This window comes from Plecotus auritus (genome assembly GCF_963455305.1).
Source record: "Plecotus auritus genome assembly, chromosome: 7".
Taxonomy (NCBI): Eukaryota; Metazoa; Chordata; class Mammalia; order Chiroptera; family Vespertilionidae; genus Plecotus; species Plecotus auritus.
The window spans coordinates 79704624-79727059 of record NC_137774.1 but is presented as its reverse complement, the minus strand read 5'-3'; the positions used below and the strand labels follow the sequence as shown (position 1 = coordinate 79727059).

The following is a 22436-nucleotide window of genomic DNA, read 5'->3' as shown; positions in this document are numbered from 1 at the left end:
TTTGTTAACGAGCATTCATTGCTATTTATTTTGTATTCTCTAATGTGTTCCTTTCTCATAGTCTAGCTGTTTGGGAGTTACATTTTCATTTGACATTTTAATGAGATCCGCCAAGGGGAAACTACGGATGGGAGGAGAATAGGACAGGAGAGTGACACCTGCAGGCATCTGTCATGTCTAGAAAGTTTTCTTTCTTGAAGATCTGTGGCCTTTATGGCCAGATGTTAACCTTTGTCTGATCTGGGTGGCAGGTACATGGGTGTTTATGATACTCTTTATACTTTTATGTATTTGAAATCTCATACTGAAAATAAAATTTAAAAAGGAAAATAATACTGCTAACCTGGAGTTTGAAAGGAGGGGAATAGCCTGGGGTCGCAATGTGTTTGCATTTATTTACAAGAAGACATCAGTGCAAGATTGTTTGATTGCTAACTATATTTGGTCTTACACACCAGGGTTTCCTTGATAAAATTATAGAAGACTGTGATAAAGTCCTCAGTTTAAATGCCAGTAACTGCAAAGCTCTGTATCGGAAATCTAAGGCTCTAAGTAATTTGGGAAGATACAGAGAGGCTTATGACGCAGTAGCCAAGTGCTCCTTAGCGGTGCCTCAGGTATGGGATTTGTATTTTCGTTCATTTGTTTACATCATGACCATTTTATTAATTCCTTGTGGGTATATGGCAGTGGTCGGCAAACTCATTAGTCAACAGAGCCAAATATCAACAGTACAACGATTGAAATTTCTTTTGAGAGCCAAATTTTTTAAACTTAAACTTCTTCTAACACCACTTCTTCAAAATAGACTCACCTAGGCCGTGGTATTTTGTGGAAGAGCCACACTCAAGGGGCCAAAGAGCCGCATGTGGCTCGCGAGCCGCAGTTTGCCTACCACTGGTATATGGCATCTTAAAGCGTTAAATTTTCCAACCAGCTATCAGCCTGCTTCAGTTGGGACTAATTACTCATAAAGCAAATGTTTTAACAGAATATAAGTTACAAGTTACAGTTATATAAATTTGTAAGTTATAAGTTATACTAGAGGCCTGGTGCACGAATTCGTGCACAGGTGGGGTCCCTCGGCCTGGCTGCGATCGAGGCGATCGGGGCCGTCTTGCCCAGTCCAGATCGGGACCGCGGTAGGTTGGGCAGCCGGCCTGAGGGGGAAGGGACCACAGGAGGTTGGCCGACTGTGGGAAATTGGCTTTTGGAGTGCACTGACCATCAGGGGGCAGCTCCTGTGTTGAACGTCATAGCGACTGGTCAACCGGTTGTTCCGGTTGTTCCAGTCATTCTGGTTGTTTGGTTGTAAAACAGTTGCAACAGTTGCTTATGCTTTTATATATATAGATAGGCAAAAGTTTTGCCTAATCTTCACTGTTAGTTAAATATAACTCTCCATTAAATACATATTCTTACTTGTTTCAGGATGAACATGTGATAAAACTAACTCAAGAACTAGCTCAGAAATTGGGATTTAAAATAAGAAAAGCATATGTGAGAACCGAGGTAAGCCGAGTTCTCTCCATCAGATGTTCTCATTTTGTTTTGTAACCTGGAGTCAATTCTGTTTTTAAGTTCTCGTCTTTGTTTTCTTTCAGCAGTCATTAAAATCAGTTCCTGGGGACAGGGCTACCAAGGTAAAGCTATTATTTCTATAAAAATCATAATATGAAAATGAAGAAGGAAAGATAGGCACATTAGCAGTTTTGCTTTTAATATGTTTAGTTTGTGTCTATTTTTAAGACCTTTTTATTTCTCAGACACATTATTGGCCTGAGCTTCCTGGCCTGTGAAAAGAAAACAGGCGCTTTGAGTAGTACCTTTCACTCTTACCCAGCATCTCCTGAAGTCTGATGGAACATTTTACAGGGTATTCAGAGATGTTAGGTTTTGTTAGAAAAAGTGGTGTAGGCCAAATACGTACTTTTGGGAGTCTTTGGGATAAACACAGTTAACAAGTTGTTTTTTCATAGGTAAGTCTCCTTGGAGCTGTTAGGATGCTAGTGGCCACTGCGAGTTGGGAGTGAGTGGTGGCCAGGCTCGTAGCTCTGGAACTGGCTCCTGAACCTGTCAGAAATACTGGTCCACAGAACAGACAGGTGGTGCTGCTGGCCGACTAGCACTGCTTGATACCACCACTCACTACAAAGATTTACATGTTCCATTTTTTTCTTGGATCTTAATTGGGTGTGTCTTACAGTGAAGTTTACAGATTGCTTTATAGTTTAGAATCCTGAAAATACTGTGATTCATTATTTGGTTTAATTTCTAGGCTTTGAACTGTTCTGTTGAAGATATCGAGCCAGGTATGTGTTTCCATGTCATCTTAATCTGCAAAGTGCCAGTTTTAGACATGATAAGTGTTATAGTTGTCAAATGAGATTACTATGTGGTTGTTAGTATGAAAGCAAGAATAATTTTGAAAATCAATTTTGTGCTCCTGTCTGAGCCTGCACGTGATTGATAATGCTGATATCAGTAAGCAGTCATTGAATGCCTACTAAGGCCTTACCACTATCTTAACAGTTCTGCCCATAAGGGGCCCAGGCATTTTGAGAAAGAAGGAAATATTTTCTCAAATGAATATATCTATGTCTGGGTGAAACAAATTATTTTTAGAATTACATTTACTCCTTTATTTGAATTGCTTTTTACTATTGTATCTATGTATTTATTTGTTTTTATCATTGCTCTTTATATTCTCTTATTGGTATTATGTACATACACTGAAAATGAGTGAGTACATTCCTGTCTACGTTACAGATTTATTAACGCCAAGGCAAGAAGCACTTCCTATTGTTTCTGTACCTGCATCCGGTTTTTCTCACCACGTTGGAAGTGAGCTGGCCTCAGTTTCAGTTATGTCCTTAACTTCTGTTTTGCCACTGCAAGTGGAAGAGAGCTCTCTGCCATCAACAGTTTTGGCAAATGGAGGAAAGATCCCCTTCACAATGCCGGAAGCTTATGTAGATGATGGAGATATGGTCCTTGGAGAGGAAATAGATGACCTCCTTGATTCCGCCCCTGAAACTAATGACACTGTTATGGTAATGTTCAGTGTGACTTCTTACAAAAAATTAAGGCAGGCTTAATTAAAAAAAGAAAAGGCAATATAAGAAACTAAAAAAAGAAAAAAATAATAAATAAAATATGGCAAAATAACCTATTAGATATTTTCAGAATTGCCTATCAGCTGAACTTTGGGTTCTTATCTTGAAAATTTTTCTTTGGTGATATAACTGGCTAATTTGGTCATTTTGAAATAAAAAAGATATATACTCTCTAGTAATTAGACAATTTTTCTTCAACTCCTATTGGAATCATATCTATGAAAAGGGTAAATTTAACATTTGAACAAAGAATAGGCATTTGATATTTAAAGCAAAATAAGTTTTATGGATGAGGACTTCTCATTCTTCAGTTCTTTTTTTAAAAAAACAAAAAACAATAAGCTCTGTAGGTTAGATTCCTCTACCGAGTTTTGATTTCAACTTTATGTAATATATCACCCAGTGTAATGATTTGTTTTTATATATGCTAATGTTAAAAGCAACTTGGAACTGAGATCCATGGATTGTCATCAGATCTTTTATTTTTTTTTCAGCCATCAGCTTTAGTCAGAGGACCCCTTCCGACAGCCAGTGTCACCCCTAGCATACCCTTTTCAGCGTCTCTGTTGAGCACCTTGCCCATTGGTGCGAGGTATGCCCCTCCACCTTCCTTCTCAGAGTTGTATCCACCTTTGACCTCATCCTTAGAAGATTTCTGTTCTTCTTTAAATTCATTTTCAATGAGTGAATCCAAACGAGGTAAGAATCCAGCCATTTGTGTAAACAATTGTGGTTCATTTTCTAAAAATGACAGTTTATATTCGGCAATTATTTATTTATTTTTATTGTTGTGTGTGTTTGGCAATTATTTAACCCTTGGTAGTTGTACTTGAATTATTTTCATTGTAGCTGAAAATATACAAACAAAACCTTCAATTTTAAATTCACCTTGACTTAAATGTGCCATTCTGGAGATGAAGAAGCAAAGGAGAACAGGAATGTGTGTGGCACTGAGTTTTTTATAAGATACTTTGTTAAGCTGGGTGTCTATTGTTTTTGGGAGGTGAAATGACTTTCAACATTTTCTCCAAGAAAGGTATACCCCAAAAGGTCTTAAAGGCAGGTTATCCTTTTAAATTCTGAACTGGGCAAATACATATTTAAAACTAATTTAAGATGAATGTTCAGAATAACAACAATTAGATCTATTTCAGGCTGCACCCACTCAGCTCAGTAAACTATGCCTTAGTTTTACAGGGATTGCTGAGTTTTTGGCTGACTTCTGTTTCTGTAGTAGTCCCAGGGTTAATAAATATTTTCAACAATAGTAATATAAATCATCATATTTCTGAGGCATTGATGTGTGGTTAAAGGGAAAAACCAAAATAATTGATTTAAATATTGACAATGGAAGAAACTAAAATTTGTGGAAGACAAATGGCAGGGAGAAAATAATTGAGTGGTAGGTTAAGAAAAAGAAAATTAATTGAACCTCACTAATTTTCTTAATGTTATAGTGAGTTCTTGCTTCATATTTTCAAAAGTAGAGGCTCTTTCCCCATTGAATATGAATTATTTTCTTAGTCTTTTCTTATTATATATTTTTATTGATTTCAGAGAGGAAGCGAGAGGGAGAGAGAGATAGAAACATCCTATATAATAAAGAGCTAATATGCTAATTAGACCAGATGGTGGAACGACCTTCTGTAACCACCTGCTGGAACAACCAGTGGGCGGGGGGCAGGGCCAGCCAGCCTGTGCTGCCAGGCCAGCCATGGTGGTCCTGGCACCCTCCCTTCCACAGAGGCTGCGGGGGAGGCAGCGGCGCAGTCCTAGTCCCGGCTCCACGCCTTCCACAGAGGCAGCTGCAGGGGAGTGGGCCTAAGCCGCAGTCGGACATCCCCTGAGGGCTCCCGTACTGCAAGAGGGCACAGGCCTGGCTGAGGGACCCCTGAGTGCATGAATTTTCGTGCACTGGGCCTCTAGTCAATAATAAGAGAGAATCATTGATTGGCTGCCTCCTGCATGCCCCACATAGGGGATTGAGCCTACAACTTGGGCATGTGCCCTGATGAGAATTGAATTGTGACCTCCTGGTTCATAGGTTGATGCTCAACCACTGAGCCATGCTGGCCGGGCTCGTAGTCTTTTTTCAATTGATTTTAGAGAGAGGAATGGGGGAAAGTGATAGAGAGAGGATGAGCGAGAGAGAGAGAGAGAGAGAGAGAGAGAGAGAGAGAGGGAGAGAGAGAGAGAGACATCAATTGGTTGCCTCTCCTATGCTCCAGACTGACCTGTGATCAAATCTGCAACCTTTCAGGGTCCAGGACGTTGCTCCAACCAACTGAGCTACAGTAGGCCAGGGCTCTTAGTTTTTTTTTTTTGCTTCTTTTTAACAGTCTCACTTGGTAGGCCCTGCCTTAGTTTCTATCTCTGAAAATTTGTATTGAAATTATTTTTATCTAAGGGTTTTTTTACATCCTTGGTTTCCGGAGGAAAGGAAAAACTCCATATCCCTCTTTGAGTGTCAATCTTGAGCAAGAAGGCTTCTAGGAATTGGGATGGAAAATAACGTGGGAAGCCATAGTCAGTTACTAAGTCCTGATGTTCTTATTATTTGATTAGAATGAAAAGGTCTGTTGAAGTTTTTTTATTATTTTAGATCTGCCCACCTCAACTTCTAGAGAGGGAACATCGCTTAACAACAGTAATTCTTCCCTTTTACTTGTAAGTGCCACTTCCTCTTTTGTAAATACATCAGTTAAATTGAAAATAGGTCTTTTACTTAAATAACGGAGCTATTTGAATGGACGAGACAGTCTCCCTAAAATTTTGTGTGTGCTGTGGGAAATAGTGTTAGAATAAGACTCTTTTAGAACATCCAGTAATAAATGCTCTGTGTTTAAGACTGGATCTGTCATAGCAAATTAACCACTATTGCAGACAGTGTAAGAGGCTTTAGCACAGAGTGAACAAAACTAGGAAATACAGTTGACCCTTGAACCACATGGGTTCGAACTGTGAGTTTTTTTCAATAAATACCTGTACTGTTTTTGAAATGAGGTTGGAAGTCAGTGGATGTGGAAGGCTGACTGTGTGCATTGATCTGGCCATTTTATATAAGGAGCTTGAACATCTTCAGATTTTGGTATCCTCAGGGTTCCTGGAACCAATCCCCTGAGGATGCTACTGGACAATTGAAGTCTTTGTGGAGTCAGAAGTTATATACGTATTTGTGACTGTGTGGGGGTCAGCCCCTTCATTCCCATGTTGTTCAGGGTCAACTGTATAAGATCAGGGCATGTAAGATGTGCTTGCTATGAAGCAAAACAATTACCTATTACATTTAACAACTCAGGAAGGGTTAGAAAAAGTGGGGGAGGGGTGTAGAGACCCAAAGAGAGGAAATGTACAAAGAAACCTTTTTAAATAAAACCTTTTAAGGGACAGAACAATACAGACTTTAGTCTGTGAAGAATCTCTTATTTTTCAGAAGAATTTGTTTCCTGCTTTAATGATAGTGCAATCAATATTTGTTGGCTGTTTTTTGTTTTTTTGTTTTTTGTTTTTTGTTTTTTCATTCTTGCAGATGAATGGACCAGGAAGTTTGTTTGCTTCTGAGAGTTTCCTGGGAATTTCAAGTCACCCTAGAAATGACTTTGGAAACTTTTTTGGAAGTACAATTACAAAACCACCTTCATCAGTGACCCCAAGACATCCCCTAGAAGGAACCCATGAACTGAGACAAGCTTGTCAGATCTGTTTTGTAAAATCAGGTCAGGACCAACCGAATGCAGCAGACAGTATTGAACTAGTAACCCGAGAGTTCTTAGGAATTTGTAAATACATGTCCCTGTTTGAATTCTTTTCTAAAGAAGCCACACTTATTGATTTGGGGCCTTTGGAGTCTAAAGTCTCTTCTCTGATTTGGTGTAATTTTCTTTATAGAATCATATGCAATAGAATATTTACCTGATTTTGAAAGCTTATTGAGATTTTTATGAAATTATTTATGTTCTGAATATATGCTTAAGAACTTGGTCATTTTCAAATGGAGCGAGAACAAAAAAAATTTTTGTAAGACCAGTATATGGTATAATGTTTATGGAAATTAAAGTACTTTATATTGGTTTATTTCTTATCTTCACCCCTAAATTAAGTGATTTAAACACAATTTATTCTTAGTTGTAACATACTGTATTCCCCAATGCATTTTTTCCTTAGATTTATGTTTAATATTGTTCTTTATGAGCCATCAGAATTCCTATCCTAAATAAGGATATATGTTGGGAGGACTGGTATTGAATAGAACTATGTGTTGTTTACTGAACACCTTAAAAGTAAAAAATTACTTCAGTGGCTTGTTTTCATTTTGGTGTTATGAAAATGGGATTTTTGTAGGAATTTAGTAATCAGTGAATCTGTTCACATCTGCTTATAAATGTGCCTATAAAATGAAATGATACTTTTTGTGCATATGAGCAATCCTTTTTACATCTTTTTTCAGGCCCTAAGTTAATGGATTTCACTTACCTTGCTGATACAGACCATAAATGTAAGAAAGATATTTTAATTGGTAGGATAAAGAATGTTGAAGATAAATCATGGAAAAAAATACGCCCCAGACCAACAAAAACAAATTATGAAGGACCTTATTATATATGTAAAGGTATGTAGTATTATAATTACTTAGTGTGACAAATGATATGTTGCATTTATTGTAATGGTCCCAGGATTGCTGTTACTAAAAATGTTTTAGTAAGAGTTAAGGGCAAGTTCCTTGGATTGAGAAGTTAGTCTTTTTTATATTATTTTTACCTTGGTTTTAAACTTCTTCTGTGGTGTATATTTTGTAGCTGTTTATGGAAACGACTTTTGAACAGGTTTTAAACAGAAACTGTCTCAAACTTTAAATTCTGTGACTTTGTCTAAACAGAATCAGAACAGTGAACTAAGGCTTTGAAAGAAAATACATTGTTCTTTAAGCTGCTTTAGAAAGGACTTAGTATTTTTATTTTGTTAAGCCACTTCATCTGAACAAACTTTGAATGTTTCTAAATGATTTTTTAAACTTAGGTAGAGTACATGAGCAATCAAGGCTTCTTTTCCCTGTCTGGAAAAAAATATATATTTGTGGTGCTGGGTTTTTTTATTAAGAGATAATACCATTTCTATATAGTAACATGGGTATCATTGTTTGAAACTCTGCATGAATGTCATAAAAATTCAAATGATGCCCTGAGCGTGTTTAGTATTCATTGGTTTTGAAAAACCAGTGGTCTACGTTATAAATGTCTTAATTCTCTGTCTTTCTAGATGTTGCTGCTGAGGAGGAATGTAGATATTCAGGCCACTGCACATTTGCTTATTGCCAAGAAGAGATAGATGTGTGGACGCTGGAGCGGAAGGGGGCATTCAGTAGAGAGGCTTTCTTTGGTGGCAACGGAAAAGTCCACCTTACTGTATTCAAACTTCTACAAGAGCATCTAGGGGAATTTATATTCCTTTGTGAGGTGCTGTCTCCAAACCTTATTTTCTGCTGTAAAATTGGTGATAGTTTCTGACTTGCAACTCTGAAGTATAAAGTACTTAGCACAGGTGCTGCTAAAGCATTCACTTGGCAGTGGTAGCTTCTATTATTATCCAAAAGATTATAGCGAATATTAGTTGGTATAAGTATATAATGTATAAATGTAATAATATTGAATCTAAGAAATATTCAGGGTAAAAAGTTATCATTTGTATTGTGTTTTTGTGATAATTTGTCTTCTCTGTCTGTTCTAGAAATGTTTTGATCATAAGCCTAGAATGATCAGTAAAAGAAATAAAGATAATTCTACTTCTTGTTCTCACCCGGTTACAAAGCATGAGTTTCAAGACAATAAGTATGTTGCTAGTTTCTAATTTTTATTGTGACAAAATAGATTCCTTTCTTAGCTCCAAATAAAACCAGACTAGTACCTGCTCAGGCAGTCCTCCCTCTTCTTTTGTTGTTTTGAATGATAATGACTATTTTTAAATGTCTGTTAGTAAATTTTGCTGCAAGTTTTTAAATGAATTACTAAACTAATTATTTAGTACAGAAAAGCACTATTGACTTTTAGCTGCTCATGACATTGATTTAGGTGTTCTATGATTTAACCTATAATTATCCCCCCCCCCATCCAACAATTGTACACAGTAATTTATTTTTTATAAAGATTTAAAATGTATTGCTAGTCTAAACGACATTTTATATATGTATATTTTTAAAAATTTATGGCAGATTATATTAAAATGTCCCTCTGTTTTCATCTTAGGTGCCTTGTCCACATTTTGCGAGAGACAACAGTAAAATATTCTAAAATACGTTCTTTTCATGGTCAGTGTCAGCTTGATTTATGTCGACATGAGGTTCGATATGGCTGTTTAAGGGAAGATGAGTGCTTTTATGCTCACAGTCTTGTAGAATTGAAAGTCTGGATATTGCAGAGTGAAACAGGTAGGTGTCTGTGTGTGTGATTGAGACATGTCTCAAGAGCAGTCTAGACTTGATGAAAACAGTCTCAGAGCTTCTTGTCTTTCACCCTGATGTGGCAGCCCTGATGTTTTGCTCTGAGCTTTTAAACTGTGGTTACTTTTCATTTTCAGAGTCCCTGTTTTTAGTATGTTCTTATGTAGTTAATTACTGGCACAAATTTATGCATGTAGTATGGTTTTGTGAGGAAGATTCCTAGGAAAGCACCAAGAGCTCTATTTGTAAATATTCCATTTTGATAAAGAGTCATGTGATGTTCATTCCTCCTTGGTGATAGATTACACTGGCTGGGGATAATTAGGGAACTGAGTCTGACTGTGACCTGATTGGTGGGCTGTTATTACATAGAGAACCTAAAGGAAGGCTTGTACATTTCCCAGGTATCTCACATGATGCTATTGCTCAAGAATCTAAAAGATATTGGCAAAATTTGGAAGCAAATATGCCTGGAGCACAGGTATTTTATCTTGTGTACTTTTGCATTTGGGATCTTTCTGGAATGGCCTAATGGATGTTAGTTGTTAGCAGAGGCAGTTCATACTTGCAGTCCATTACTTTCTTAATGTCTATTGAGTTGAGGAATTCTTAGTGTGAAAAAAAATTCTGAATTTTAAAAAGTTGGTCATCATAAAAAATTAGGCATCCCATAATATCTGCCAAGTATATAGGACACAATTTTCTTATTCAGCCTAATTGACAGAACAATTGAGATCTTGAGCTTTGGGGATACTATTATCCAAAAGAATAATTTTAAGACTTCATAATATTAATTGGTATAAGTATATAATGTATAGATATGTAATCATACTGAAAATAAGGAATATTAAGTTACAAAAGTTATATTTTATATTATGTAAGGGAGGTGGATTATGTTTATAGTTTTATTTTCCATCTGGCACATCTATTCCCTCTCCCCCCAAAAAACTTCCAGTCATCAATTCCAAAGCCGATTTTTATAAATCGAGGTTTTACATCTTTAATCTGCTTTTTGTCATATTCTCTTACATTTGGGTGGAGAATTGGAGATTTAGTTATCACATCATATATAATGGTCAAATCATCAAACTAGACAAAAAGATATCCTGTATTGTATGCTATTGTGGAAAAAAAAAAAGCATGGCGATTCACTATTCTCAGAAAACTGTTTTTCTGTTAAAATTAAAACTGGTCTTTTAATTGTTTAAGGTACCTGGCAATCAAATAATGCCTGGATTTCTTAATATGAAGATAAAATTTGTGTGTGCTCAGTGTCTGAGAAATGGTCAAGTCACTGAACCAGATAAAAACAGAAAATATTGTAGTGCAAAAGCAAGGCATTCGTAAGTAGCATGTGTATGGAAACAATACCTATTTCATAATGATCTGTTTCATAGGTGTAAAATCGTGTGAGAAAAGATTAAGACTTTGAAGAGGGGAGAGAAAAGTAGATAATTTAGGATTAATTACAAAGCACAAGGAAAGAGATTTTTTTAGGCTTTAGTAGCTAAGAATTCAACAAAATTCAACAGTGTTTTTCTTATATTTTATCAGTTCATTCTTTAGGATTTGTAGGGAATGTTTATTTACAAATATCAACAGGAAAAGAAATGACAGCATTATAAGGCATTTCTTTTAGAAGGGTTGAGAAAAAAAAATCTCTGGTCCTTTAGGTACAAACTGCGTACCTGTCCCTTTATATTATGCCTTTTGCCAGTGTGTCTTTGTTTTTTCTGAACTCCATTTTTCTTAGGTGGACCAAAGATCGTCGTGCGATGAGAGTGATGTCTGTTGAACGTAAGAAGTGGATGAACATCCGTCCTCTCCCCACAAAGAAACAAATGCCTTTACAGTTTGATGTACATACGTAATTTTTAAGCCACTTTTTTAAATTAGGCATTTCAAATTATTAGAAAGTAGTAGCAATTTAGATCAAAATTGGCTCCCTTTAAATAATGCTCATCGTAAATAATGAAATTTAAATGGTCCTCTCTTTTTTCCTTCCCTTTAGTATTTAATTGTATGATTCTGGGACAGTTTTCAGATGGATTAGAATTTTAGTTACTTGGAAAAAGTAAATAGAAAATCAAGGAAGAGAGACTTCTGGGCATGATTTAACTTATTTTTCAGATGAATTACTTTTGGGAGGGAATGGAAGAGAATTTCATTTAAATTTGATTCCTCAGCTTTGCTATCAAACCCAAGGCTTTCTGTGTTATTATGAATGCTGTGGATGAGCTATTTTTAAATCATGCCTGTTTCTTTCACTGAAGCAATGTATACTAACTAAAAGATACCCTACTTGATAGGGCCTTCTAAAAATAACCCAAAGGAAAAATGTTCAATCAAAAACTCTTAGAATGAAAATGCCACACCAACTTAAAGTCAGGATAGTGCTTCATTCACGAGGTGGCATGTTTCACCTCTGTATCCTCTCTTGCCTTATACAGTCTTCCGTGAGCTGGCTCTGGACTGTCCTCTTCATGGGGAGTGGTGTGGAGAGAGTTTGGAGGGATGTCAGCAGTGAGTTAATGGACAGTGCCCTGGGTAAAGGAAGCCTCCTTTTCTGACTAATCAGAAAGAGTTGAGGAAGAGACATTAATTTCCCATCACCCAGAGTACCTTGCAGTTTGTAAAACTTACGCTGGTTACAAGGTCAGTCTTGGAAGGAAGTGGTGTGTTTGTGTTTTCAGACTCAGATTTGGGTGATTTAATCAGGGTATGTAGGAGGGGAAGAAGGCTGATTGGAACCATTGATATCTTGGGCTTTAAAAGATGTTGGAGATTATGGGTAAATTCCTTAAATACTTCGTTAAAACAGAGTTACCTGAGAACAATTCTAGTTCATGAGGCAGCTGCCTAGGACTACTGGTTATTCTGAAATCTCGGAGGTGGTGTACTGCTGTATGATGTTACAGTAGCTTATTTCCTTTTCTTTTTCTTCCATACTAGGTATTGCTTAGGGATTCTTTTTGTAAAAGAAGAAACAATACTCTTGTGTATATGTATGTAGGCAGCGTCCTAAGGTGGAAAGAATGGGCTTCAGAGTCTGCCACAAGGGCTCTGGTCAAGTTAGCCTCAGCCAACTCATCTGTAAATGGGAATAATTGTATTATAGGGAAGATTACATGAGATGGTATTATGTAAAAACCCAGCAAAGTGACCAGCCTTCTCCTTTGTCTTCTCTTCTCCCTACTGCTTATTTGAGCTTTAAAGAGTATGGTAAATGCTTCCCTAGTAATGCCTAAGTACTTACTGGGGTTTGATTGGGGAAAGAATACAATAAAGTCAGTCACAGAATGTTTTATTGACTACTGACTTAATACAGAAGATCCTAAGAGGAGGGGATCACTGATCTTGGTCTAAGGGGAGAAAATGAGTGTTCAGGGCACTGCTTTAGATTTTTAGCAAAAACTGATGCTAAGCATCTAGTATTATATAGGCTAATATATACAGCCAGCTCCTGTTGAAATACAAATAAATAAACTAAGATAAGCTAACAATTGTGCTAGGATTTATTTTCTATAAAGACAAGTGTATTTTTTTAATGGGTTGCTTTAAAAAAAAATCCTCACCTGAGGATATGTTTTTATTGTTTTTTTTGAGAGAAAGGAAAACATTGATGTGAGAGAGAAACATTGTCAGTTGCCTCCTGTACGAGCCCCAATGGGATCGAACCTGCAACCTAGGTATGTGCCCGGACCTGGAATCAAACACACCATCTTTTGGTGTATTGGACGACACTCCAAACAATTGAGCCACCCGGCCAGTGCAGAGAAGTTTATTCTTGATATTTAAGAATGAGCTCTTGGTGATGGAGGTTTTCTTTTTTAATATATTTTTATTGATTTCAGAGAGGAAGGGAGCGAGAGAGATACATCGGTGATGAAAGAGAATCATTGATCGCTGCCTCCTGCACACCCCCCACTGGGGATCGAGCCCGCAACCTGTGCATGTGCCCTTGACCGGAATCGAACCTGGGACCTTTTAGTCAGCAGGCTGATGCTCTATCCACTGAGCCAAACTGGCCAGGGCTCTTTTTTCTTTTTAAATTCTTATTTATTGTTTGATTTAGATAGAGAGGAAGGGGAAAGAGAGAAAGAGAGAAAGGAAGGAAAAAAGGAATATTGATTTGTTTCATTTATTTATGCATTCATTGGTTGATTCTTATATGTGCTCTGACTGAGGATTGAACCTGCAACCTTGGTGTATTGGGACAACACTCTAACCAAGTGAGCTTCTGGCCAGGGCTGATGGAGGTTTTCTTAGTTCTTCATAGTCAAGGTTCCTAGGAAGTCTGCATTCTGCTGACCACTTTATTTCCCCACCAATATCATTGTATTTACTTTGTAAAATATAAATGCAAATAACCAGAAGAGATATTATTTGAATGCTATGTAACTGGATGGCCTGGTTAGCGTAATAATCATCTTCAGAAAATGCATACCCAGTGAATGATGGCCAAGGTTCACTGTCTGTTGGTTATTAGAAAACTAAATGTCCAGTATATATATTTTTTGACACTGATTAGTTCCTTTACAGTTTCTTAACTGCTTTCCAAGTGCTGGAAAGGAGGCATCCTGGATCGTAGGTAGGGGAGAGTAGGAGCTGTCAGACTGAGGGGCCAGCGATCAGCCTTCAGAGATAAAAATGTTCCACTATGTTGAAAGCAGATAGTCTGAATAAGTGAATTTTTGTAAACATTTTCTTGTAAGAAAATGTTCCACATTCCAGTTCCATATTTTCTTTCTTTTGAAAATGTTTGAAATGAAAAGCTTAATATCATCTCATGTATTTTGGGCTTACAGTCACTTTGAATAGAGTCAAATCAGTTTTATTTTAAAATTGTATTACTCAGCATTAGCATGGATAATAATGCTTATTTTGCTTAAATGTAAAAATTAGGCAGTTTTACTAAGTGTATTATGTTTTATATTCATATTTTTTAATACAGCTATGCAATCATATTGCTTCTGGGAAAAAGTGTCAATATGTTGGAAACTGCTCTTTTGCTCATAGTCCTGAGGAACGAGAAGTGTGGACTTATATGAAGGAAAATGGGAGTAAGTTGATGTTTTAATTGTGGCCTTGATATCCATGAAATCTAGCTCGCCTCAAAGTTTCTTTCCTCTCTGGAAATAAGCCAGCTTGTCGTGAACACAGAAAGCAGTTTGCATCTGAGACAATTGTACCGTTTTACCAGTGGAGCGGAATCTGACATCTGATCTGTGCTTAGGTCAGATTTGGATACAGATATCTAGGTTTGCATCCTTCGATGTGGTAGATGTATTCCTGAGTAATGGTGTGGGGAAGTTCAGTCCTTCCACAACTGCTTAAATCAGATCATCTCCTGCTGTGAATAGTCACCCCCTGAATTAAGCAGATTAGAATCGGAGGTTTCTTCAAGGAGGCCTTACTGGTAGAACAGGCCCAGATTCAAAGGCAAGGAGAGAACGTGTATCTTGGTCAAACTTCTAGTTTACTGTGGGAGTCCTTGAAAGGAGCTTCAGACAACTTTTCACTTTTGACCAGAAAATGTTTTATTCCAAGGATCATTGTTCTTTAATCTTAACCAATGGAAAGTTATAGACTGCTTAAGATCTGCAATCTCTGGATTACAAGAACTAATTGGATTTAAGCTTGTCACCTACCATGTTTCAACCATGTCAAAATTCAGTGGCTTGTGTGGATGGAACTCCTCCTCATTGTCTTGCTTGGAGTAGGGACATAACAGCAACTGGGGATAAATTTGGCCACACACACCCCTCTCCCCTCTGGGAACTTTGGCAATATCTGGAGACATTTTTATTGTCATGACTTTTGGGAATGTGTTACTGACATCTAGTGGGTGGAGTCCAGAGGTGTTGTTAAACATCTTACAGTGCACACAGGACAGCCCCCAACAGCAGTGTTATCCACCCCAGAATGTCAACAGTGCTGAGGTTGAGAAACCTGGTCTGAGCACTTGACAGTAATGCACCTGTTTGTACATAGGGAGCAGCTTGCAGCCACTTCCCAGGACCTGGTCACGGTTGTGTTGTAAATTGTACCCCAGTATGTCAGTCCTTTGAGACTGTGGCTTAACTGATGGACTCCCATCAGAGTCAGAATCTTGGTCCCAATAGTAGTATGTTCTCCTCTTTCTCAGTAAGCAGTGAGGAGCGTATCAGCTCCAGGCTCCCCAAGCTGAGTAAGTCGCTTGTGTGGTTATGGCAATGATAACAAGTGTTTAATGTGGGCAACATGAAGCTATGCAGAGGCTTTTTGTTTTGTTTTGTCTTTCAGTGGTACCCTTATAATGGTTTCTGAATTTTAAACACCCCAACCAAAGTGTCTTGCAAATGCAGGGAGGAGTTCATTAATCTTGAAAACTAATGTTTGCGGTCTAACAGTGCTGAATTTGATCCTTGCCCATGATAGTTCACCTGCTGCTTGGACGTGGACCGTCTCTCCCTGTCTAATATAATCAGTCTCTATTTAGCCTCTCCCTTTTCTTTTGAAAATGTATGCTGACTGATATAAAAAGTGTGCATGATTTTGCGTTTATTTAAATTGTATGTTTAGATCTTTGTGCTGAAAGTGATTTATTTTTCTTTAGTACAAGATATGGAGCAGTTTTATGAACTCTGGCTAAAGAGTCAAAAAAATGAAAAAAGTGATGATGTAGCCAGTCAGTCCAACAAGGAAAATGGAAAACAAATTCACATGCCCACAGATTATGCTGAAGTTACTGTAAGTACTGTTGGTTGTTTCACCTCTCCATTGCTTCTAAACCGTAGAAGGAACCTTTCTTTTTCTCCCACCTTCTCTAAAACCTGCCTCCATCACTCACGCCCTTCCCTTGTCTGGTATCTTCATCTTCTCTCTCCAGTGGCCTGCTGCTGTCTTAGCTTAAGTCTCTTCATTCTGAAATCCTCTCCTTGATCCTTTTTCTGACTTTGGAGCCAGAGAATTTCAAGTCTAAATTCCTTTCTTACTAGCTTAGGCAGATTATTAACCATCTCCGAGTGGGGCTGTGATGATGGAGAAGTAAAGTTAATGAGTCTGTAGACTCATCTCAGTGCTAAGCCACAGAAGGTGCTCGGGAAATGTAGGGCCCTCCGCTCCCCCCCTAGTCCATCCTTACCCACCTGCAGTTTGGCCTCTGCTTCCAGGGTCCTATAGAAACATTAAGACACCTGTGGTCTTTTCCTGCTGTGGTTGTCTTAAAATTTTCAGAAAACTGAGGAGGATAATATAATGATTATTTTGAGTCCACCATCCTAAGTGAACTGTTATTAACAGTTTATTGTATTTACTTCTGTAAAATAAATAAAATGTTACAGATAAAGTTGGAACCCCATTTGTCCCTCTTCCCAGAGGGCCCAGATCCGGTGTGTATTTTTCCAGGCCATGCGTACATATCTTTGATATATTTATTCCAAATCTATAGTTCTGCCTGGTGTACTTTTTAAAGTGACGTAGGTGCATGCGTTATTGTGCTACTTGTTTTGTTTTTGGCTCCTCTCCATATTGATTCAGTCTGATCCAGGTCACATCGTGGCCTGGCCTTGCCCTGCGCTTCTGCTTGTGTTACAGCCTGTGAATCTGCCCTCTCTGCCAAGGCTTAGCTCTGATTCCCTTGCCACCTTTTCTTAAGTCCTTGGGTTCCCAGAGCAGGGCTACCCACACTTGCTGGGGCATGAGATCTACCTGTGGTGTTTAATAAGATAGATTCTCATCTGTATCCCAGATATATCGAGTCAAAATCTCATGGAAAGTGTCCAGAGTCTGTTCTTATCCAGTGTTGGAATGATTCTTACACAGGGCATTTGGGAAATGCTACTCAGACACTTAAAGCTTGCACCCTTTCCCCCCAGCCAAGTGCCTTCTCTGTAGGTGTGCGCCCCAGGGGCAGTGTCTTCCCAGCAGGCACAAATCCTGGCCCATAGTAAGGGCTTCTGTTCATGTACACTGAGCACAGTTGCTGCTCGTCCCTCTGCAGCTGGCGAGCCTTGAGCTTTCGCACTTTTCCTGCTTTTCCTCTTGGTGTTACTCCTTCCCAGAATCCTTGTTTGAACCTGGACCCTTGTCCTCCCAACAGACATCCTTGTTTGCAAACTAGATCCTGTCATCTCCTTGCTGGAGACTTCCTGGACACCTGGCTGAAGCCATTGCCCCCGAGCTCTGCTGCCTGTGTTAGGGCACGCTTCACAGTGTGGGCATCCTTTCCTTGGTCCTGTTTCTTACTTTGCGTTTTATGTTCTTGCCTGGCTCTCCCACTAGATGAGCTACCCATTAGTTTGGGTGGTTTCTAGTCTTCCTGGTGCCTGGACCGTGTGTGAGGGACACACAGACAACACCTGTTGATGGGATGCATGTCTTTGTGCTCTTTAGGTGGACTTCCACTGCTGGATGTGTGGGAAGAACTGTAACAGTGAGAAGCAGTGGCAAGGCCACATCTCCTCAGAGAAGCACAAAGAGAAGGTTTTCCACACCGAAGATGATCAGTACTGCTGGCAGCATCGCTTTCCAACAGGATATTTTAGTATTTGTGATAGGTAGGTTTCTTACATTTCCCACATGAAAACTGCTGGTCTCGAATATTTTTGATGGTCATTATGTCAGTAGACAGAATATCTGGGGGATAAATCCTCTAATAGGCTTAGATTTGGACCCAAAGCTTTAGTTGCTCTTTGAACATTTCTTCACTCTTCTGTGGTTACTGGAAAAGGTTACTAGTCTGCTATCAGTTTGAAATGTCTTAAGATTAGTGTGTTCATTTGAGTTTGCCCAATTTTTTTTTACAGTTGCTGTTAAAAGCACTTTTTTTTCTTTTTCTTTAATATTGAGAGTATTATAGGTGGCCCCCTTATTTTCTTCCCATTGTTCCCCAGACCATTTTTGAGTTCCTAGCCATGATTGTCTAACCCAGTGGTCGGCAAACTGCAGCGTGGCTCACGAGCCGCAGTTTGCCGCTCTGTTGACTAATGAGTTTGCCGACCACTGCTAAGGCATTACCCTTACCCAGAAGTTTTGACTTCAGGTTAAAGACATTAGTACATTATTAAAATGTTTTTTTAAGTGTTTTTCCCTAAGGCAGTGGTCGGCAAACTCATTAGTCAACAGAGTGGCGAACTACGGCTCATGAGCCGTAGTTTGCCGACCACTGGTCTAACCCTTCACCACAGCTTTTCTTGTAAATGTTCATCAATTTTGAAACTACCTTTAAATATTTCAAGTGTAAATCTGAAACTTACTGGGGTCAAAGGAGAATGTATCACTCCTTTGTTTATGCAGAAAATTTTTTAATGACAAATGAGATAATTTTGAATTGCTTCTCATTTTGTTAAAACACTGTTGATATTTAATTTCCAAGTTTAGATCCATGTGATACTTAAAATTATCTAAGGCAGTTTTTACTTAATGTCACTTCTAATTCTCTACCCTGCATCAGGAAGGATTTTAGTCCCCCCACTACTCCCATTTAAACAGTGTTTTTCCTCTTTTTTTTTTTTTAAATGAGTCCTTTGTTTTAACTAGATGACCAAAATCAGGAAAAGTTCATTTAATCAATTTATCTAAAGATACATTTGTTTAAGAAAATGTTTGAATTGTAGCAATACAATAATATTTTTCATTAAATACATTTAAATAGTTTTAATCAAGGCTGTAAAATATCCATTTTTCTAGACTTAAGATTTTGAACTAAAAGTTTTATGCAAATTGTAAAGCTAGGAAAATGTACATTTTAAGATTTTCATAACAACTCATGGACACTTACAAAGCTGATTTGTCCTGACAGGTATATGAATGGTACCTGCACAGAAGGGAGCAGCTGTAAATTTGCACATGGAAATGCTGAACTTCACGAATGGGAAGAAAGAAGAGATGCCCTAAAGATGAAGCTCAACAAAGCAAGGAAAGATCACTTAATTGCCCCAAATGATAATGACTTTGGAAAATATAGTTTTTTGTTTAAAGATTTAAACTAATATGCTGGCTTTTATGTATGTTACCTAATCAGAGCATTGACCAGAAAAATTGAAAGTGTTCTAAGGAACGTAGCAGAGGAGCTGCAGATTTTCTGCTTGTATTGGCGTCTATCCTCCCTCCTGAGCAGCAACCACAGTAGGTAGGAAAAGGGCTGTTTAACAGGTTTGGCCATGCTCTCACAGCACCATTGGCATCAAATGGCGAAGTGACTGCTTCCTGGTTGCCATCTGTTGAACAGATTTTTGGATGAAGTGTGTTGGGGAAGAGGATAAGGTTATGTCTAGGACAATTCCTTGAGATGGTCCTTCAGATAAGAACCATGATGGTGAGAGATTAAATACTTGTACTAGAATCAGAACACATGATGGATGAAATTCTTTACACATTTTAAGCAGAATGAATTTCTTTAATAAAGTTTGCTACTTATCTGTATGTAGGTTGCTAAAAAGGATTTTCTTAACTCAGATTTTAAGCCAAATAACCATTTAACACTAGTATACGTTAAATGGGGTATTTTTCTCTATTTGAATGTTTCACTATATAAGGGAACTGAGGATAAAAATGTGCATTGAGAATATTTTGAAAAATAATCAGCTGACTTAAATTTTATTTCTTGGTCTTTTGCTGTTTAAATGATGATTTTGAAAGATTAAACTTGTACTGTTGGTATTGTGTAGTGTATGGACCAATATTGCCTGTAATAAAGATTTTATATGTAGATGTCTTTTAGTTTTTGGTGTGATACTTTCCCCACAAAGACTTGTTGTGAGACAAGTGTCTAGCGTAATACCCTCGACAGATGTTTGCTTGTTAAAAGATCACTGAAGGCATGGATTGACAGAGACAAAGAAAGGGCTATAAGCTGTCCTCTCTCAGACTAACCTGTTTCAGAAGCTGGAACTCAGCCAGCTAGGGAGAAAAGTCATCCGGGTGTGGGTGGCAGCTACTCATGAGGACATTGCCAGTGCAGAGTCCTTGTTGGGATGGGGGATTAGGGAGAATGGCTGGCAAACTTTGAAGACAGGGATTCAGGCTGTGATGTACCAACCCTTCAAACCCTCAGGCAAAGTCACTGCTTCACCATGACCTTGAATGAGTGGGGTTTGGGGGAAACAGATGTTTCTGCTTGTAGAGTCCAGCCAGGGTAGAGGGCAGGGCACAGCTACAAGTAGTGAGAGAAGCAGAGTTTAGCAGAATCGGCACTGCAGTGACAAGCAAGCCCCCGACTCCTTGAAGGTTGTAGGAATGATTGGTTTTTCCCTTGTGTGTGGGAAGGCAGTGGGACCAGTTTTATATGGCAGGTGCATTAGGAATGCATCTTATTTGTCAAAAGGAGGGACACTGTAGACTAGGCTGGCAATGTTACTGCTCTGCTAGGTCTTCCTAGTTTGACGGTCTTCATTAAATTTTTCTCTCCGTACTTTCTCCCAATCTACTTTTGTCCTCTTTTTCCAGGGAGAATAGTAAATGTTAAAAAGTTTTCCCTGGTGCTTTGTCTCAGTTTACAGATTAAAAAGTTGGTTGTCTTAACCTTGGGAATATAGGCTTGAAGCAGAGTGGGAGATCCTGTGAGTGGTCAAGGTGAGAGTCTTGTTTTTCAGTCTTTGCATTTTCTGTATCTTGGCTTTCAACCTTCTTGCAATTGATTCTCTGTGCTCTCAACCATCCTCAGTAAATTCCATTTCCACCTAAATGAGCCAGTGACTTGCTCTGGTTTGCACTAAGAACCCCACCCCCCCCCCGCCCCCCCTCCCCCGCCACAGCCTTGGTCTCAGCATTAGGAAGCTAATGAATTATTCCAGGTGAAGTCACACTCCATTCTATACCAAAGGGGTAATTTTGGAGGAGGACAAAGTGGTGTGATGGGGATGGGGTGGAGAGAGTATGAAAGAGCAAAAGTCCGATACTAATAGCAGGGGAAACTGTAACCACTGGCATATCTACTTGGATATGTTTATCTCCACAGGATGAACTTTTTTTCAACATTTAAGAAAATGAGATACAAGTCACAACAAAAACTTTACCATTTTAAAATACAATCCAGTGGTTTTCAGTATATTCCAAATAGTGATGCGAGAAACAGAGTGTTTAGCAGAGTATTTAAGTGTTGTGATACAATTATCACACTGAGGTTTTTAAAAAAATATGTTTTATTGATTTTTTTACAGAAAGGAAGGGAGAGGGATAGAGAGTTAGAAACATAAATGAGAGAGAAACATCGATCAGCTGCCTACTGCATACCCCCTATTGGGGATGTGCCTGTAACCAAGGTACATGCCCTTGATGGGAATCGAACCTGGGACCCTTCAGTCCGCAGGCTGACGCTCTATCCACCAAACTGGTTAGGGCCACACTGAGTTTTTAGAATATTTTCATTTCTTAAAAAACAACCCACAACCCAATTTCCCCCCTTGCCCTCCTACTCAAGCCATAGGCAACCACCGATCTGCTTTCTGTCTGTATGGATCTGCCTGATCTGGACATTTCATATAAGGGAAACAATACACAATGTGACCTTTTGTGACTGGCTTTCACTGAGAAGAATGTTTTCAAGGTTCATCCATGTTGTAGCAGGTTATGAATACTTCATTCCTCTTAATTACCGAATAACACTCCATTTTACTCATATACACATTTTACCCATTCCTCTGTTGGTAAGACATTTGAGTTGTTTCCTTGTTTTGGGCTCTTGTGAATATGAATATTCATGTACAAGTTTTGTTGGCTGCAATAAAGTGCCCTAGAGAGGCATGTGGGAGGTTGCAAGTGGGTCCTTGCTCTCAGGGACTCCTTCCTGTGCCCAGTCCTCCCACTCTGTGACGGAGGCACCCTGGGCAGGCAGGCTGGTGCTGGAGGTGCTTACCTCTTTCAACCACCCTCACCTTCCCTGGCTTCTCTGCTCTTTGATGACT

General features: G+C 38.6%; 1 protein-coding gene across 3 annotated transcripts in view; it reads left to right on the top strand.

Annotated features, from left to right (window-relative positions):
- The window catches only part of ZC3H7A (zinc finger CCCH-type containing 7A), a 35984-nt gene extending 15740 nt beyond the window's left edge, over positions 1-20244 (top strand). For 2 of the 3 annotated variants that reach the window (XM_080679915.1, XM_080679916.1), the window contains exons 5-23: positions 459-617; positions 1432-1512; positions 1605-1643; positions 2279-2312; positions 2770-3053; positions 3611-3815; positions 5719-5783; positions 6646-6832; positions 7564-7725; positions 8373-8569; positions 8841-8941; positions 9356-9537; positions 9954-10030; positions 10759-10892; positions 11303-11408; positions 14504-14612; positions 16148-16281; positions 17926-18089; positions 19334-20244. In XM_080679915.1, coding sequence (XP_080536041.1) covers positions 459-617; positions 1432-1512; positions 1605-1643; positions 2279-2312; positions 2770-3053; positions 3611-3815; positions 5719-5783; positions 6646-6832; positions 7564-7725; positions 8373-8569; positions 8841-8941; positions 9356-9537; positions 9954-10030; positions 10759-10892; positions 11303-11408; positions 14504-14612; positions 16148-16281; positions 17926-18089; positions 19334-19523 — 2610 coding nt within the window. In that variant the 3' untranslated portion in view covers positions 19524-20244. The remainder of the gene's footprint in view (positions 1-458; positions 618-1431; positions 1513-1604; positions 1644-2278; positions 2313-2769; positions 3054-3610; positions 3816-5718; positions 5784-6645; positions 6833-7563; positions 7726-8372; positions 8570-8840; positions 8942-9355; positions 9538-9953; positions 10031-10758; positions 10893-11302; positions 11409-14503; positions 14613-16147; positions 16282-17925; positions 18090-19333) is intronic. The other variant, XM_080679917.1, reaches the window with a different exon arrangement.
- The last annotated feature ends 2192 nt before the right edge of the window (positions 20245-22436 follow it).